The sequence below is a fragment of the Lepisosteus platostomus genome, chromosome 19 (assembly GCF_059453375.1).
Source record: "Lepisosteus platostomus isolate fLepPlt1 chromosome 19, fLepPlt1.hap1, whole genome shotgun sequence".
Taxonomy (NCBI): Eukaryota; Metazoa; Chordata; class Actinopteri; order Semionotiformes; family Lepisosteidae; genus Lepisosteus; species Lepisosteus platostomus.
Window position 1 is genome coordinate 2,613,803 of NC_142629.1, and position 17,431 is coordinate 2,631,233.

The 17,431-nt window shown below is 47.6% G+C and overlaps 1 protein-coding gene across 2 annotated transcripts in view; it reads left to right on the top strand.

Moving 5' to 3' along the window:
• The window catches only part of smg1 (SMG1 nonsense mediated mRNA decay associated PI3K related kinase), a 38,411-nt gene that overhangs the window by 5,176 nt on the left and 15,804 nt on the right, over positions 1-17,431 (top strand). For both annotated transcript variants that reach the window (XM_088612837.1, XM_088612839.1), the window contains exons 4-36: positions 659-795; positions 1,639-1,697; positions 2,048-2,261; positions 2,706-2,831; positions 3,380-3,452; positions 3,550-3,647; positions 4,309-4,482; positions 4,680-4,904; positions 5,177-5,278; positions 5,867-6,136; positions 6,858-6,988; positions 7,289-7,450; positions 7,876-7,994; positions 8,401-8,488; positions 8,709-8,810; positions 9,715-9,855; positions 10,216-10,415; positions 10,907-11,103; positions 11,325-11,486; positions 12,020-12,174; positions 12,448-12,593; positions 12,787-12,988; positions 13,134-13,252; positions 13,678-13,825; positions 13,917-14,076; positions 14,255-14,375; positions 14,477-14,725; positions 14,967-15,227; positions 15,741-15,885; positions 16,083-16,221; positions 16,411-16,632; positions 16,892-17,072; positions 17,191-17,352. In XM_088612837.1, the coding sequence (XP_088468963.1) occupies positions 659-795; positions 1,639-1,697; positions 2,048-2,261; positions 2,706-2,831; positions 3,380-3,452; positions 3,550-3,647; positions 4,309-4,482; positions 4,680-4,904; positions 5,177-5,278; positions 5,867-6,136; positions 6,858-6,988; positions 7,289-7,450; positions 7,876-7,994; positions 8,401-8,488; positions 8,709-8,810; positions 9,715-9,855; positions 10,216-10,415; positions 10,907-11,103; positions 11,325-11,486; positions 12,020-12,174; positions 12,448-12,593; positions 12,787-12,988; positions 13,134-13,252; positions 13,678-13,825; positions 13,917-14,076; positions 14,255-14,375; positions 14,477-14,725; positions 14,967-15,227; positions 15,741-15,885; positions 16,083-16,221; positions 16,411-16,632; positions 16,892-17,072; positions 17,191-17,352 (5,190 nt within the window). The remainder of the gene's footprint in view (positions 1-658; positions 796-1,638; positions 1,698-2,047; positions 2,262-2,705; positions 2,832-3,379; positions 3,453-3,549; positions 3,648-4,308; positions 4,483-4,679; positions 4,905-5,176; positions 5,279-5,866; positions 6,137-6,857; positions 6,989-7,288; positions 7,451-7,875; positions 7,995-8,400; positions 8,489-8,708; positions 8,811-9,714; positions 9,856-10,215; positions 10,416-10,906; positions 11,104-11,324; positions 11,487-12,019; positions 12,175-12,447; positions 12,594-12,786; positions 12,989-13,133; positions 13,253-13,677; positions 13,826-13,916; positions 14,077-14,254; positions 14,376-14,476; positions 14,726-14,966; positions 15,228-15,740; positions 15,886-16,082; positions 16,222-16,410; positions 16,633-16,891; positions 17,073-17,190; positions 17,353-17,431) is intronic.

The window sequence follows — 17,431 nt, forward strand, 5'->3', positions numbered from 1 at the left end:
GCTCTTCCAAAACATAAACCCAGTAAGACTGATATCTCAGTGTGTGCAGCTCTTTTTTTGTTTACGATCATTTATCTTTAGATAGATGGATAGGACTTTATTAATCCCGTAGGGAAATTGATGCGTTACAGCAGTCCAGCCCAAGACAAGCAAAAACAGACATCGGAATGGTTATAAAACAAAAGACGATAAATAAAAAATACATAGGTGTGTGCAAAATGTGTTGATCATAGTGTTGATCATAGTCACTGTAAAAAAACAATAAAATGTGCATAGGTTTATACAGACTGATTGTCCAAAACGTACAACGGAGCAAACATGCTGTCCATAGACGAGCAAATGAAAGGCTAACAGTCCTAGCCTAGGGCAGCGTTATACACCCTGACAGCCGCCGGGAGGAAAGACCTGCGGAAACGTTCCCTTGAACTTTTAGTTCCCTTTAATCATTTGTATTTTAGATCAATCTCTTTGCATTTGCAGCAAGGTTAGTTTTTTCTTTATTTGGGAAGAAATAGTGTTTTTCCCAGCAGGGTCCTTCCGAGGGGCACTAGTTGGGTAGTCGGTTGCTTGCCCGTCTCGCTCGGGCGTTCGAGAGGGCTCTTGTTCTGCACTGCTGGTCCTGGTCACCACATGGCCTCCCCCCCCCGGCTGTCCGCAGATCGACTGTTGCCCTACTCTGATGAATCTCGGCTGGCCAACCTCCTGCGGCGGGTGTCCCGGGAAGACGATAGGGACCGCAGGCTGGCCACCATGAGGCAGCTGAAGGAATTTATTCAGCACTCGGAAAACAAAGTGGTGAGTCTTGAGGGACTTTCTTGAGATACATCTGTATTTGGAAGCTTTGTAGAAGAACCTTTTCTGCACAAATTGTCTGGGTGTTTCCGAACTGCTCTTTGTTTTACGGTGCAATCTGTTCTCGGTTTTCGTGGTGAAATATTTCAGCGGAAGTCTTTTTTCGGAGCAGCAGGGAAGACAATGCCTTTATTTTTATATCGTATCTGAACAATTCTGAGCCCTCGCTGGCTGTTTTGTAGAAGAACAATGTGAAAGAAGGCGATCTGGTTTTATATCTGCAGGCTTTTATTTCAATTTAAAATGAATTGGCTTTTCTTGTTAAAACGTAGTCCATATCTGGGTGGTTACAGAACCTCCTCTGACCAACTGAAGGGAACCCTCTGGTTAATCATCGTGTGATGAATTAATCTGTGTCCTGAATGTGGAGTCTTTGACTTCTGGACCTTTCTTTGCCATACGGTTTCTGTTCTGTCCAGTCCTTTTGTTTGTCATTTGATGACATCTTGATTTATAAAAGAATGAGCTCCAATATTGTTTAGTTGTTTTTTGTTCTCATTGATAATGGAATTAATTCACTTGCAGGATACTGTGAAAATGCAGGTAATTTCAAAGGAGGAGAACCTGTCTAGAGACAGGTCTCTGCTGTGTATCCTGTTCAGGTTACACAGTCAGGTTGTGAATAATGAACTGAGTAGTTGATTACATTTAAAGGTTTTTGAAAAGGACATTGGCATGAATGCAACGAGAAAAGGTGACCTGTAAGTACACTGCATTAGCTCAGGGGAATCCTTTATTTGTATGATGGGAGAAGATGTATTAAGTGTTTCTTTTCTGTCCCCCTAGGTCCTAGTGAAGCAGCTGGAAAGTATCCTGTCTGCTCTACACGATGTTTTAAATGAAAGGTAGGATAAAAGCAGAAAGGTCAGGTGGTGATACTGTTCTGCAACGGCATAGCTCTAAGTTTGCCCCTATCTTAAATCGGGTAGATATTAACAGATGGAAAAGGGGAAAGTGGGTCTCATTTGGCACCTCTTCTTTCACCTGATGTACGGGTGACCTCATTTTTATTTTATTTCAGGCTTGTCTAAGAATTTGCTGAATAGAATATGATATACAGTCACTGGGTTCCAGTGCTTCTGCCAACACCCAGTTCACAGGATATCGTGTCCTGCACCTTCAGTTTGCGTTGCAAGTTGTTGCACCTGTCCTGATTGAACCTGCTAAAAAGTGCCTTACCATGTGCCTCCTACAGCAGTAAACTACTCCAGGAACTGAGACAGGAGGCGGCCTGCTGTCTGGGCTTGCTGTGCGCCTCCTTGAGCTATGAGGCAGAGAAGATATTCAAGTGGATTTTTCAGAAATTCAACTCCTCCACCAAAGATGAAGTCAAGCTGCTGTACCTGGTGTCTGCATACAAGGCTCTGGAGACGGTTGGGGAGAAGAAGGCGTTTTCCCCAGTCATGCAGGTATGAACTGGACAGCTCTGTCAAAACATTCTCTGCCATATACTCTGCAAATTACTTTCTCGGGACAAACATTTTCCTTTGACCGTGCTATTGCATAGTTGGCTGTTGTCCGTGTGAGCATTGGGAGTATTTTCAGGGGAAAGATGTGAAAGTGTCTGGTTGCTGTAACTCAAATTGCTGTAATCACCACTTCTAACCCTTTTCCATAGTATAAAATTATATTCTGGGTGCAGGTTAACAAAAGTGGTGGATTATTCCTATATAACACAAGACTGCCATTAAAAGAAGAGATGAGCGTTCATGGTGTACACCGTGAAGCCATTAACATCCTGTAAATTTTTCGGTTGTAAGCAAACTTGTGTCTGAGTAAATTAGCTTTTCATGCAAACATTTTTTTTACCTCCTTATAGATGATTGCAATAAGTCTCTGCTCCTTTTCTACAGCTGGTAATGAGCAGCTTACAGTCTATTCTGGAGAATCTGGACACCCCTGAACTGCTGTGTCAGAGTGTAAAATGCATACTCTTGGTGGCTCGCTGCTACCCACACATTTTCAGCACCAACTTCCGGGTAAGCGTTGTTTATCATCAGTTTTAGAGTCCTTTTACCTCGAGCTTGATCTCTGCGGTGGACTGCAGAGCACTGCGTTAAGAAGTGATGTTGAAATTTGTACCAGCATTAGTAGATGTCGGATCCATGCAAATTGTTCATTCATTTTTAATCCCGTGAGACTCGACCGTGTAGGTGTTAGCTTGGATTCGTTCAAGTGTTCCTTGGGTTTTCCATGTGAATTGAGTTCAAAGGAAGATAGACCTGCCATTATATAGCAATCTATAAGACAAGTATTTCTTGATGTCGGCTTGTTTTACAGAATGCTTTAGTTCATACTACTGTGTAAATTTTTCATTTTCTTTTTAATGAAAATGCTTTAAGCATTTAAGCTTTCGCCTCTTCTTTGCCCTACAGTGCGAGTAGTTACTGCGTTGCCTGACCCATCTCTGTCCCGTGTTGATTACTTCTTGATTCATAAAAGAGCTAGCATCGATATTGTGTAGTCAACAACTGTACGGGTTTCAGGTGGTTAAAAGTCATGGATCTTGTAACTGATTCTCTTGTAGGATACTGTGGATATCCTTGTAGGGTGGCACATTGATCACACACAGAAAACATCACTTACTCAGCAGGTGTCCGGTAAGGAGAGACTCGAACAAAACTTTTAATCTCAAAGCTGAGTGCCAGTGATGGCCATCCTTGAACCTGTGTGTTTCTGTGTTGTGTGGATCTGTAGGCTGGCTACAGAGCTTGGAGCAGTTCTGGGTGGCAGATCTTGGGTTCTCCACTACCTTGCTGGGGCAGTTTCTTGAAGACATGGAGGCCTATGCAGAGGTAACATTACCAGCATTATCACCCCCTCTGTCACAACAGAGTTTTGAATATCCATCTCTGCTTTGGTGGGTTCACTCTCAGTGTTCATCTTAACCATCAGGGTTATAGTTACAGACTCCTTTCAGATATGTGAAGCTGTAACAGATTGCATTTGTATTATGAGAAGATATTTTAAATTCTTAGTTACCTGTGTTCAAAAGGTGTTTAGTTGTAGCTTTGACTAGCAATAGAAGATGTGTACATTTCTGTTTTTAGCGAGGCTAAACGAGAGATGAAATTTGCAAGTAAATAACACATTCTATAGATATCCTAGTTTTAATGTTAAAAGGGATGTCTTAAGTTTCTGGACAGCCCCATCTTCTTTGCTTTCCCACAGCCAATCCCAGATTTTGTTCACTTTTTAAATTCTACTTCCCGTAGAATTTTGTACTCATCCGGTAGAGGAACACCAGCTTGGCTAGTCATTACCCAGCAAGTCTCAGCCAGTCCTTGAATACCCTGCTAACCAGTGCTGTTTTTATCAGAAGTTGACTGTTGTACAAGAATCCGGGGGAGTCGTCCCCTAGTTTCCTCCGTCTCGAACGTCTTGACTGCACGTGAACAAAAACGGAGGCCTCTGCCGCAGCGGGAGTGACTCTTCAGCTTTTTTCCCCGTTGGCAGGACCTGAGCCACGTGGCTTCAGGCGAGACGGTGGATGAGGACGTGCCCCCGCCCTCGGTGTCGCTGCCCAAGCTGGCCGCCCTGCTGCGCGTGTTCAGCACGGTGGTGCGCAGCATCGGAGAGAGGTTCAGTCCCATCCGCGGCCCCCCCATTACGGAGGCATACGTGACCGACGTAAGGGCGCGCTCGCTTCGTCGGAGTTCTTCCTTTCGTGCGTTCTGGGGATTTGTAAGAGATGTGGGAGACCGAACATCTCGAGGTTCAGTGGGTAAACGCGAACGTGCTGGTGTAAATGAATTCGCCTGAGCCTGGCGGGGGGGAGACGGCAGCGAAGTCCTTTGTGCGAACGGCTTTGCGGTGTGTTGTTCCAGGTGCTCAACCGGGTCCTGGCCTGCGTCACCACGGCCAAGCAGGTGTTCTTCTCGGAGGCGGTCCTGACGGCGGCCAACGAGTGTGTGTGCGTGCTGCTGGTGAGCATGGACCCCGGCACGAGCCAGCTGGCGGACGCGGTCATCTCGTACGGCCTCGGCCAGCTGGACAGCTGCCGGGCCTGCGGGCCGGAGTACTGCATCGCCGTGCTCAACCTCCTGACACTGGTAAGGGGCCCAGAGACCTAGACTGGGGCTGCTGAAAACAGGTGGGCTTCTGTCCGCAGAGCTGAGGTGTTGCCCCCACCCCCCAAGTGGGGATTATTTCCGTGGTCCAAAGAATTTTACCTGGGAATTAGCAACACAAACGTTCTCATCTGGGGTTTTTTCCCCACTGAATTTTGCAAAGCAAGTTGTTTTTTTGATAAACCTCTCTTCTCAGTTACAGTACCTTCTGTGCTATTAGGTTGTCATCGGTCCCCTCTGCTGGACTCTTTCAGATCATCGATCAGATTAATACCAAACTGCCCGCGTCATTCGTAGAGAAGCTGCTGGCGCCAGATTCACAGTTACTGGAGCTGCGCTTCCACAGAGATCGAGAGGTACGTGTTGCTCTCATAGCAAAGAGACTATGGCTGGCTTTAGGTGTGCATAGTATAGCAGACCGTTTGCTACAGGTGTGCTAGGTAAATGGTAAACAATGAGCTGGTGGTGGTAAGGAGCCACGCTGGAAAGGAAAGTCCACTTGCCGAGAACAGTTGTAGCTTGACTTCAAATGGCTAGTTCTTCAGAGGGCGTTTACAGAACAGAGTGAAAATCTGGTGAAATACTGGCTGCTATTCTACTTAGCAGAAGACTGTCATGTTGAATTGGTATGGATTCAACACCGGTGATGACAGAAGTGTAGTGTGAGCACGGAGGAGGCACGAAGGTGGTGTGAAAGACTTTGGAAGACAGAACAGTTCCTCTGCTTTCTGATCAAGACGCTACTCAGCATGGGATTTATGTGGCTTGTTGTACCTCTCCTTGAAAGCCTGTTGTGTTGCTCAACACCTCTGAAGTGTTGTTGCTGTAGTCAGATGGATAACCACTCAGTTGTGTTCTCCTAGCACTCGCATGAGAAGCTGATGCTGGACCTCTGTAGATCAGATGGGTCTCCATCTCTCCTAATTCTGTCCGTTTTCCGACAGGTGATCGCTGCAGCACATGCTGTGTACCAAGCTGTCCTGAGTCTAAAGAACATACCCATCCTGGAGGCGGCCTACAAGCTGGTGCTGGGGGAGATGGGCTGTGCCCTGAACAGCCTGCTCGGACTGCTGGGCCTGCCCCCTGCCTGCCCCCACATACAGCACAACGCCTTTGCTCACATACAGCTGCTGCCAGAGAGGGCAGAGTTCATTGTCATCTTCAACCTCAGTGCCCTCACTACCATTGGCAACACGAAGAACTCTCTTATTGGGGTGAGGGAGTTGCTGATTTGTTTTTGACAGCAGGCATTATTCAGTTTGAAAGGCATTTAGTATTTATAATGTGGTAAATGATTAAAGGAGGAAGGCATGAAAATTGTATGCTATAGTACATAATCCCATGCTTTGGGTGACGGCTTTAGAAGTACTCCCTTTGATGGTGTTCTGGACTTGACTAAGACATTATTTGGAAAAGGTTATGTGTCCCTTTATTTTAAATTATACCGGTTTGATGGGTTTGCCTGAGTAACTGTGAGAATCACAGATTCATTACCAGACAGACCAGTCTGAGACCTCTTGCCGCTGAATAGTATACCTCCTTTTTCCTTTTTTTTTGCAAGGAAAAAAAAGTGTAGAGACTTCATTTTTTATCACCATACAAGGTAATAATGTTAAAAGATTTAAGCATCTGCACAAGGAGATCTGCAGTACAATTCTCACACCTTCCAAAGTAGAATTGATTGACATCAACCTTTTCTTTCCATTATAGCTTCAGATCATAAATGCCGGTGACCAGTTAATGTTTGGATCACTGTATTTTGCGGATTAAGTTTCCATTGCCGAGGTGAAAATGCATTGTTTTTTGGGACAGCAAAAAAAAACATTCAAAACCTGATGCAGTTACAATTTCTCTTCTCCCATCGGTTTGTTCTGTGTGTGGTATTGCTGGCTGTTGTGCGGTTGCTTCATCATGCATTGATTGTGCCTTGTGCAGATGTGGGCCCTGTCTCCAACCGTGTTCGCCCTGCTCAGTCAGAACCTGGTGGTGGTCCACTCCCAGCTGGCGGTGCATCACCCTGCCATTCAGTACGCTGTGCTCTACACCCTGTACTCTCACTGTACCAGGTAAGGCCCCGGGGGAGCCCCACATACTGGTGTGAGGTAGAGAGGAGGGTATACATTGGAGCTGCTTTCATGCAAATCCACTGAAAGGTGTGGCATCCCTTCATTTGAAGTTATACAGGTTTTGTGTAAAAGCACCTGAAATGTTTGTTTTTCTTTGCAGTGAGTAAATGCATTCCCCTCAAACCACATGTTCTTTGTGGATACAGAAATAATAGTGAGGGTGTGTGTCTGTGGGTTCACTGAATGATATGCCTGTGATTTTGGTGTTGCATTCACAGTTTCCTCCTGTTGCTCCTGCAGGCATGATCACTTCATCTCCAGCAGCCTGAGCTCATCCTCCCCGTCCCTGTTTGACGGGGCTGTTATCAGCACTGTCACTACGGCAACCAAGAAACACTTCAGCACCCTCCTCAACTTGCTGGGGATGCTCCTGAACAAGGAGCACCTCTACCCCGAAGCCCGGTACAGCATGTCTTATCCGAGTTACGGTAGTTGTAGTTAATGACTGGAGCTGTATTGCCCCGTTCGTTGTCGAGCATTTCAATACTATCAGCCACTTGATTGGATCAAGTGAATCCACTGATGAGTCATGGAAATTCGTTCCAAGATTATTTGTAAAACGGAAAGGTTAAAGTAATGAATGATTAAGTGACCAAGGGCTCACATGCAGACGTTTGGTGTTTTGTCACATTCAATCGATAAGCTTCCTTTTGACATCAAAGCTACAAAATTAGTTCACACTGTTCTCCTAGAGACATATGCAAGGAACATGAGGTGCTTTTTGCCAAAAGTATGTGATTTTGAGTTTAAGCCTGGGCTTTGAGGATGAAATTTGGTGACGGGACTATACCGGAGGGACTAAAGGCAGTGTCTTTAATGCCTTGTAGGAAGATCCTGCTTACCTGGGCTGTTGAGATCGCTCTTGTGATGAAGAAATCGGACACCTACTCTCCCCTCTTCTCCCTTCCATCGTTCCACAAGTTCTGCAAAGGCCTGCTGGCCAACGGTGAGGAGGGCAACTGGCATCCTCCCTTGCCATGTGTTTGTTTTTTAGCCTTGTACTTTGATGGTATTGTATGTGTATGATTCTTATTATGATTGAACAGTATCAAGTAATATCATAATACACAAGTGCTTCTTCTTCAAATTTAGATTCTCTGGAGGAAATATGCAGGATTGTGTACATATAACTCTGCATGGTTCCATGGGGCAGAATTATAAAAAATAGGTATACATAATTTCCATATTACCTAATAAAATATTAAAGGTTATAAGAGTCTAGTGTTTTTTTTTTTTAGCATTTTGATTAATAGGAAATTTTCTTAAGGTAATTTTAGAAGCAGTTTTGTAACTTTGGCTTTGTGTTTCCTGCTTGAATCATGATGACGTGGACTTTTCCATCTGTTTCTTAGCCCTGAATGAAGATCCCTCTGTCTGCCTCCAGACCTGCATCGGTCTGCAGGTGCTCTCCTCATCCCTCCCCGCAGATCTCCTGCAAAGGTAGGGCAGACGCTACTTTCAGTTTGCCCCGTTTCAGAATGCTTTCATGCATGCACCTGATGCATAATTTTGTTCAAATGAGGAGAATGTGACAGAGTGACAGTTTTTTGCTACTAGTTTTTGTCTGTGGTTTCTTGCGAGACCTGTGCTGTCTGTATCTTAGCTTTCCTCTTTAAGTTCCCTCCCTCCCAGAGTGACGAGCTGTTGCTTGATTTTACAGGTGTGTGGATGTGTGCAGAGTTCAACTGGTACACTCTACCGTACGTGTCAGGCAGGCTTTCGGGAAGCTGCTGAAGACCATCCCCTTGGACATCGCCCTGAGGTGAGTTTCACTCTGGTGTCTTTGTGTGTGCATTTAGCTTTTCCTTCCAGTTAAAACCTTAAAGAAATGTGTTGAACTTGTAACTTATAAAAATATGAAGCATTACCTAAACATACAGCTTTTATACTTTGTGTTTGAAACGATGATCCTCTTCCCTGGTTTTGGAGAAGTTAGACCTTTGCAGGTGTTTCAGATTAGGCGTGTTTACACCTGCATTTAGTTTTGGACTTGTTCTGCCTGGATGTCTAAATATGTGCTGATATTTCTCTGCAGGTGTATGATGCTCTATCCGCTACGTACAGTAAATAAATTTAAAACATCACAAAAAGTGGTATACCAATGTTCTTTGCTTATAAAAGATATAGAAGACTTATTTTCCACTATGCTGAAACTTTAATTTGTGCTCCTAGGAGTTTACATTAGCAAATTGTTGACTGTTCCAAACTACATCTTCTATGATTTTTTTACATTTTTAAAAAATCTTTTGTTTATCAAGGTGAGTTAATTGAGAACCAATTCTCATTTGCAATGACGACCGGGAGAGTGCCCATTAATACTGCAAGGTACTTGATAGAGAAATCTGCTGGATTGAAGTACCTTGGTCTAGGATAAAAGAGGAGCATTCCACTCAGGATCTGAACCCCTGACTCTCTGATCTGGAGTCAAGAGCCCAAACTGCTGCTCCAAATTGGTAATATAGATACAATTCAGTAATTCATTCAGGAAAGAGCTCTGATGGCACAGAAACAAGAAGCTCTTGTGGCTCTCCTTGCCCAGGACTGAGTGACACTGATCTTTCCTTTTTGGAAAAGTGTGTATCTGTGTTTCTTGTATATACCACAGCATCATCATCATCATCATCATCTCTGCTCTGAGCTTAACACGCTGATCCTTCAATTTGCAGTAACCGTGGACACACTGAGATTCAGGAGATTTCTCTGGCCATCCGTGGACACATGAGCAAGGCTCCCAGCAACACCTTCCACCCACAGGACTTCTCTGACCTCATCAGCTTCATCTTGTATGGGACTGTGCACCGCGGGGGGTGAGTAGGAGTCTGATGTCAAAGATGGGAGGCTGTGTGCAGGTTAAATGGACTTTTAACCACTGGGGAGATCACAGTGAAAGTATTAATTACTGAGTAGATGAGGATACGTTTTTTTTTTTATTTTATCAGTTAGTCAAGTCAAGACCCTGGCAGAAGGGCGAATGTTTATTGTTTTCCGTGTGTTTAATTGCAGTGTTTGTGGTGCTGTAGAATAAAATGTTTCCTTACTGCGGTTTACATTCTCTTGGGTTGGGAAACTTTTGTATGAAGCCTGCCGGACAAGTGAAATCGCTTCCTGTTGGCAGCATCGTAAAAATGGCGGTTTTCCTGAGCCGGTCCGTGTGCGTGTGCCCACAGGAAGGAGCCCTGGCTGGAGAGGCTGTTCCACAGCTGCCAGCGGCTGGAGAAGCGCGACGCGGCCCCCGTGCCCCGAGCCCTGCTGAAGACGGAGGCCGTGCTGTGGCAGTGGGCAGTCTGGGAAGCGGCGCAGTTCACGGTCCTGTCCAAGCTCCGCACCCCGCTGGGCCGGGCGCAGGACACCTTTCAGACCATCGAGGGTAAGGGCAGCTTCTGACGACCCAGTCTCCTCCTGCCTCGGTGGCATCAGTAATTCTCTGCACCAGTTTCACTGCCCTTAAATGTAGTCTAGACTCCCTTTTATCACTTGACGTAGGCTTCGAAACCGATTGTGTAAAAACTTGAAACAGAGCTCAGAATCCATTCCTGATAGCTCTTTGCCTTCTTTTTACAGTTAACGCGATTTATTTTCTTAGTTATACCAGTAGGATTTTTCTCGCATAAGTCAAGACATTTGCTTCCCTAAAGGTGCACTTGCCTATCACTTGCCGTAACTGAGCTCAGGTAGAACGCAAATAAAGGAAGATGCTTCCTGCAAGGATTGAGTTTGAGACTTGTGCCTTGAAAGAAGGCCAGAAGTCAAGATGTTTTAACCCTGTTCTGCCACAAGCACGCCCAAAACGTTTTCTGCACCTGATGTGACGTAGCTGCCCATCCTGGTCCAGCCCTACAGAGCTGTGTTTACCCCTAGGGATGATCCGCAGCCTGGCGGCTCACAGCCTGAACCCGGAGCAGGAGATGAATAACTGGAGTGGTGGAGAGAGTGATGAGGGGCACCACAGCAACCAGCTGCGGCTCGCCTTGCTGCTCCAGTTCCTGGAGAACTTGGAGAAGCTCATGTACAATGCCTACGAGGGCTGTGCCAACGCACTCACAGCGCCACCTAAGGTTGGTCCTCCTGTGGTAGGGGGTGTGGTCTTTCTTGTAAGACGTCTCGCATGTGTTCTTGTTTAATTTGGTTGGAGTGCTGCAAAGATTGTTAGATTTACTGGCTCAATAATTGTTCTTCGTTAATATCTACAAGGCGATTAGAGCACAAGTTTTGCGGGTCAGAGATTTCTTCTTTCTCTGGGTCATCTTACAGTTTTTCTTGTGGCTTTTTTGATCAGGGCATCCGGACTTTTTTCTACACAAACCGGCAGACATGCCAGGACTGGCTGACTCGAATCCGAATGGCGCTGATGCGGGTGGGACTGCTATCGGGCCAGCCAGCGGTCACTGTGAGGCACGGGTTCGACCTGCTCACAGAAATGAGGAACAGTGGTGCTCCGGTGACTATCTACATTATTACTGCCTTATCATTCTTTGCATAGATCTGTTTTTTACATGTTGCATATATATATTCTGAAATTGTATGATAAACTATACTGTGTAAACCTTGGAAACATGGTCTATTTAATTCCCTGCACTGTAAGTGAGTTTTCGAATCGGGTACAATTATGAAGTGAATGTTGTTGTATTTATAATCTCATTTTTTGTAGTTCACAAACATTAAGATAACGTTGACCAGTTAAGGCAAAACTACTGGAGATCAGATCTGTAAGCCAGTAGCAACCAAACAAGCAAGACTTATAGAGAGTGGCCACTTCTCATCTTTATCTTGTCTTTCTACTCCGTAACGTATGAAGGGAAACATCCATCTCTACAGGTAGTGAGAATACAAGTTAAAAATGATCTTGTGTTGCTGTTTCTCAGAAGATTGGGCTCAAAGGTACATCCACAGTCCTTAGTGTTTAACGATGACCTGAGTATTGGTTCTTTGTCATGCTGGGCTCATGGGACTGTTCTGCTTGGTGTCTTTCAGGGCTCTGAAATGGAGGTGCCCATCATGGTGCTGGTGGAGGCTCTCTGTGACCTGCGCTGTCCAGAGGCCATCCAAGGACTGGCAGCCTGGAGCTCTGCCAGCGCAGGAAAGAGCTTGAGCTGGGTGGGCTCTGTGGCCTTACAGGCTGAGGGGAAGTAAGTGCATCTTTATCCAGAGACAGAGCACTCAGCACTCAACTCGTAATCCTGAATACAAAGGGAATTCAGAGCCACTCCCTCTGTCCTTGAGTTTTTAATTCTGCAGAGTTTGGTGGCTTTGTTTATAAAATATAAGAAGTCTTTTCCAGTGATTGCTTTTTACAGAATTGTGTTCATGTAACTTGAAAGTTGTCTTGGTCTGAACGTTTTATTCTTTAGTATGTTTTTGGCGCACCGGGGTAAAGCGGGTCTTTTCTCCTCCTGCTTCAGGTTCGAGAAGGCTGCTGTGGAGTATCAAGAACAACTGTGCGCCATCACTGGAGTGGACTGCTCTATCAGAGGCTTTGACAAGTCCCTGCTGAAGGTACCCAGCACCAACAGTGGCAATAGTGCCAGCCCAAAGCACACAGGCAATGGTGAGTGCCAAACCTCTTTGCCTAAATCTGAGGTTCACTGTACTTATCAATGACAGAGCTTTAAAGCTTTTTTCGCTTTGTGGAGGTCTTCTGCACAAACAAGATTGTGATACTTGAGACTTGCCGTAGGAGCAGCCCCAACAGGCGAACGGTGTGCAGTGAGAGGTGCTGATCACCTGTCCTTGTCTTCCAGGAGATGGCCGGAAGACCGTGCTGCTTAAACCCAGCGACTGCTCACCTGAGGTGCTCAACTTCCTGGCCAACAAGGCCTGTGAGTGCTACGTAGCGCTCTGTGACTGGACGTCTGTTCAGGAGTGGCAGAACAGCACCCTGGCGTTGAAGAAGACCGCAAACGGCTCCACCATCCACCTCAAGACAGACTTCAACTACATCAGGTCTGTTGTAACAGAAACGTCAGTCAGTTCAAGGTCCCATCTTGTACTGTTTTAATTTGCCTGGGGTAAAAAGTAAGAAAAACTTTGATCTGCGTCTTATCTTCCAGTTTATTCATTTTTGCTGCCCTGTTTGTCTCTGTTCCAGGGCTCTGAGCAGCTTTGAGTCAGGAGATTTTGCCGAGTGTTGTGAGCAGCTGGAGCTCCTGCCGGGAGAGGACATAGGACTGCTCAATTCCTCCTCCTCCTCCTCCCGAGACAAGCTAGGTACGCCAGGATAGGCCCGCACTGTTACACCATGCTCTGTTGCCTGGTTCTGGGGGGCTAGTGTGCCTGCAGGTTTTCTAAATCTCTGCAAAGCAGCAGCATGAGAGAAGCTGTTAAATTGTCCCCGTTAAGCCAATAATAATCTGATGTAAGTTGAGCAGCTTTGTCTACCCCTTCTGCATAGGTAACCTAAGTGGGTTAAGCAAAGAAAATGAATGTGGGGAAAAAGATGACTGGCTTGTATTGATTTGTAATAAAATAGAGATACCTTATAGGTGTGGTCTTGCCATACAAGATGGAGCAGTTTTTGCCATGATATGGTTTCATCATCGGTTTATTAGTTGCACACACCACTTGTCTTCTGCAGTAAATGGCTGATTCAGGATTGTCTATATATTCCACAATGTTCTGCTTGTGCTCTCCAGACCTAAAGAGGCTCCTACCGGGCATGCTCAGTCCAGATCCTACCGAGCTGCAGAAGGCAATTGAGGTCCAGCTGTTGAGGAGCGCTCTGGGTGTGGTCACTACCGTCAATCACAATGAGCAGGACCAGAAAGCCGCGCCTGTGTCCGAGTGAGTGACCCTTTTGATTTCAAAGGGAAGAGGAGTGCTTCTGCTTCAGGAGGCGTCTCTCGGGCTGACCACGCCGGTGGTTTGATTTCAGAAACTTGGTGAGGTACCTGAAGCAGATGGGTCGGATCTCTCTGGGGCCCCTGAGGCTGTCCACTCTGACACTGTCGGGTGCCCTGCCCACGCTGAGCACCCTGCAGCTGCACTGCGCCACCTCTCTGGAGAGCACCCTCACTACCCAGTTTTCTTCCGAGGTACAGCCCGCTCCCTCTCGCTGCTGTTGTTTCTCCTCCATCCAGGTTCGCTGCCCTTTTCTTTGCAGAGAAACTGAATTGTCAGGAGGGATCTTGCATGCTTTTACCGTTCTCTTTTATCCTCGATATCAAGAGACTGATTCATCCCCGCTTGTTGGATTTGTTTTACACCGTGCAGGACTGCCTGATCCCTCTGTACAGCCAGGCCCTGTACTCCTGTAAACAGCAGGATGTCCAGCCCTGGCTCCATGCCCTGAGGTACACAGCTTTCCAGAGGCAGCTGTCCGCGAAGCTGAAAGGTGTGTCCTTCATTAAGTTTTCTTCCTCTTCAAAATGGAATTATTGAAATGTGGTCATTTCCGTCCTTGAACCAATGCGCTTGATTTTCTTGTTTTTGCAGGCTCCTCCGTTCCCGTTGACTCCCACCTCATGGAGCTGTGTCTGACTGCCGTGAAGTTTGCCCGGAAACAAGGGAACATCGCCCTGGCCGCCAGGCTGCTGGCGCAGTGCAGCGAGGCGCCCTTCGGGGGCAGTGCCAGCGGGCAGGACCTGGTGCAGCTCTTTAAGGGGTTGTCCCTGCAGGGCTCTGTGGGAGAGAAGTGGGGTCCTGAGCTGGAGATTGAGAAGGCGAAGGTGCTCTACATGGCTGGTGAGTTTTGCCACACGGGCTTACTGCGTCACTGTTCTGTGGCTGCCTCAGTTAATTTCGTGTTGGATGAGAGTGAAGGCGATTGCTGACGTCACCTTGCAAGAGAAATGGATTGGAGAGCAAGGCAGCCCCCTTCTTGTGAGGGATTCTTGGCATGGTTAATCGGAAGTTGATGGCAGCTGACCGGAGTGGTTCTGCACTCGCCCGTCATTGTGCGCGTCTCTCCCTGTCCCCTGCCCAGGCCAGTCGGGCTCGGCCATGGAGATGATGAGCTCGTGCGCGCTGTCGTACTGCCGCTCGGGGAAGTGCGAGCGGGCCGCCTGCCGCTCCGTCCTCACCCTGTGCAAGTGGCTGGTGGCGGAGTGGAAGGACCTGACGGCGCAGCTGAAGCAGGTGGTGAAGAGGCCCCCCAGCTTACCCCCTCTCGGTAAAAACATCGCCGCCCTGCTGGAGCTGCCGCTGGAGGACCAGGGCGTGCCAGGCATCACTGCAGAGGCCACAGGTAGTCGGACATCTGCCGACCCACTTGAATTACCCCCCTTACTGTGGTCACTAGTTATGCTAAATTAGATTTTTTCCCACTTTTTTGCTTATTATAATGTCTTGCTAAAATAAATTTACCCTAGAGTTGCATTATTCACGTCTCATGAATATTCGTATTGGTCCAGCTGTTGAGGCGTGCTGTGGGTGTGGTCAGTGTTCCCTCTTTCCCCAGACTGGACTCCAGTTGATCCCACCTGTATTCCTTCCTGATCTCTCCTTTATATTTATATTATATTATATCTCTATATTTATAATCATATGTGTGATACGATTTTTCTGTGTACTGTTCTGTTCTAGTTTGTTCTTTGTGTGTCCGGACTGTGAGTAACTCTCGTATTGTATTGTACTATTATTATATAATTCGTTACACTGTGGCTGTGTTGTGTGTGTTAAGCTGCTGTTGCACTGCAGTTTCCCTCACGGGATCAATAAAGTATCTATCTCTCCTTCTCGTTGCTCCTCTCCCTGGCAGTGAGTGTGGGAGTTGGGGAGGCCGACTTCGTGCTGGGGCAGCTGTACCAGTTGTCGGCTGTTCAAGCTCCAGAAGTGGCGAAGTCCTGGGCTGCCCTTGGCAGCTGGGCATACAGATGGGGCAGAAAGGTCGTGGACAACGCCAGGTTGGTAGCCCACTGTTCATGGAGCCTCATCAGTGAGGTATATCATAGCAGACACGCGTTAGCCTGCCTTGAGATAAAGACAGCTCCTTTTGGTGCGAGTGCTGGATTTAACACAAGAATACGCGGTTTACTCCTAATTTACAGTGATTGTGAAGTGATGCATCACTCGTGGCATTTCATCTGTGGTCTTTCCTCAGCCAAGGAGAGGGTGTGCCTTTGCTGCCAGGGGAGAAGCAGGAAGTAGAGGAGCTGCTTCCAGCTTGCGCTTCGGAGGATGACAAAGAGACCATCTACAGCATTCTTGGCCAGGCTATGTGTCGACCAGCGGGAATCCAGGTTGGTGGGGGAAAATAACGCCAACGGTGTTTTCCTTGTGGGGGGGGACAAGATGATGATGCACAGTGTGATATATAATGCTGTAGCGATCGGCTGAAAATTTTGGGGACCACTTTATTGTTTCAGCGCTCTCCATGAATGGAGTATATTTAAGTGTGAATTAAGAAAGAGCGCTTGTGTCGTTCCCAGGACGAAGACATGGCTCTGCAGAACGAGGAGAGTGAGGAGGATGACATGGTGGATGTGATCTGGAGGCAGCTGCTGAGCTCGTGCCCCTGGCTGTCCGAAGCAGAGGAGAGCGTGACCGAGGGGCTCATCAGAGTGTGGCGCCGGGTGGTGGACCGCATTTTCAGCCTGTACAGGGTGTCGTGCCGGGCCTATTTCACCTTCCTGAAGCTCAACGCCGGGCAGGTCAGTACAGCGGGTGTTGGGTGTCTGGCTTTTGCACCTGGGGTTGCGGTTTGTGCATTTGCGTTACAGCCTAAGTCTGAAAGTACGATGTACTGTCATAGGTTGTGTATCTTGGCAGTTTTTCTTCCGGTGCAAAACAGTTGCTTTGGAAGGAAGCATTTTCCTTGTCGGCTCGGACCAGGACGCCATTATCAGGGTGTCCGTGTTTTTTTGTGCCCGGGCTCAGTGGGCTGTAAGTGCGGTACCTGTGTTTTGGCAGGTGCCCATCAGCGAGGACGACCCGAAACTGCTGCTGAGCGACGACCCCGGCAACCAGAGCAACGACGACATGATCGTCATGGCGACCCTGCGGCTGCTGCGCCTGCTGGTGAAGCACGCGGGGGAGCTGAGGGAGAGCCTGGAGCTGGGCCTGGCGTCGACGCCCACGGCGCCCTGGAGAGGTGGGGCGCCCCCCCCCATCACCGCTGCAGCCCCTGTGCAGCTCTCACAGTTTGGTTCTTACAAGGCGTTGTTCACAAACACTTTTTTTTTCCTCCTCCTCTTCCCATATCTTGGCAGGCATCATCCCGCAACTGTTCTCGAGGCTGAACCACCCGGAGGTGTACATCCGGCAGAGCATCTGCAGCCTGCTGTGCCGGGTGGCACAGGACTCCCCCCACCTCGTCCTGTACCCGGCCATCGTGGGCTCCATCTCCCTGGGAGGGGAGGCTCAGGCCGCAGGTGAGGCCCCAGGCTGCGGAGCGGTCGGGCGTGGCCAGGCGTGGCCAGCTCCGCGCGGCGCCGTGTTCCGCGATCAAGA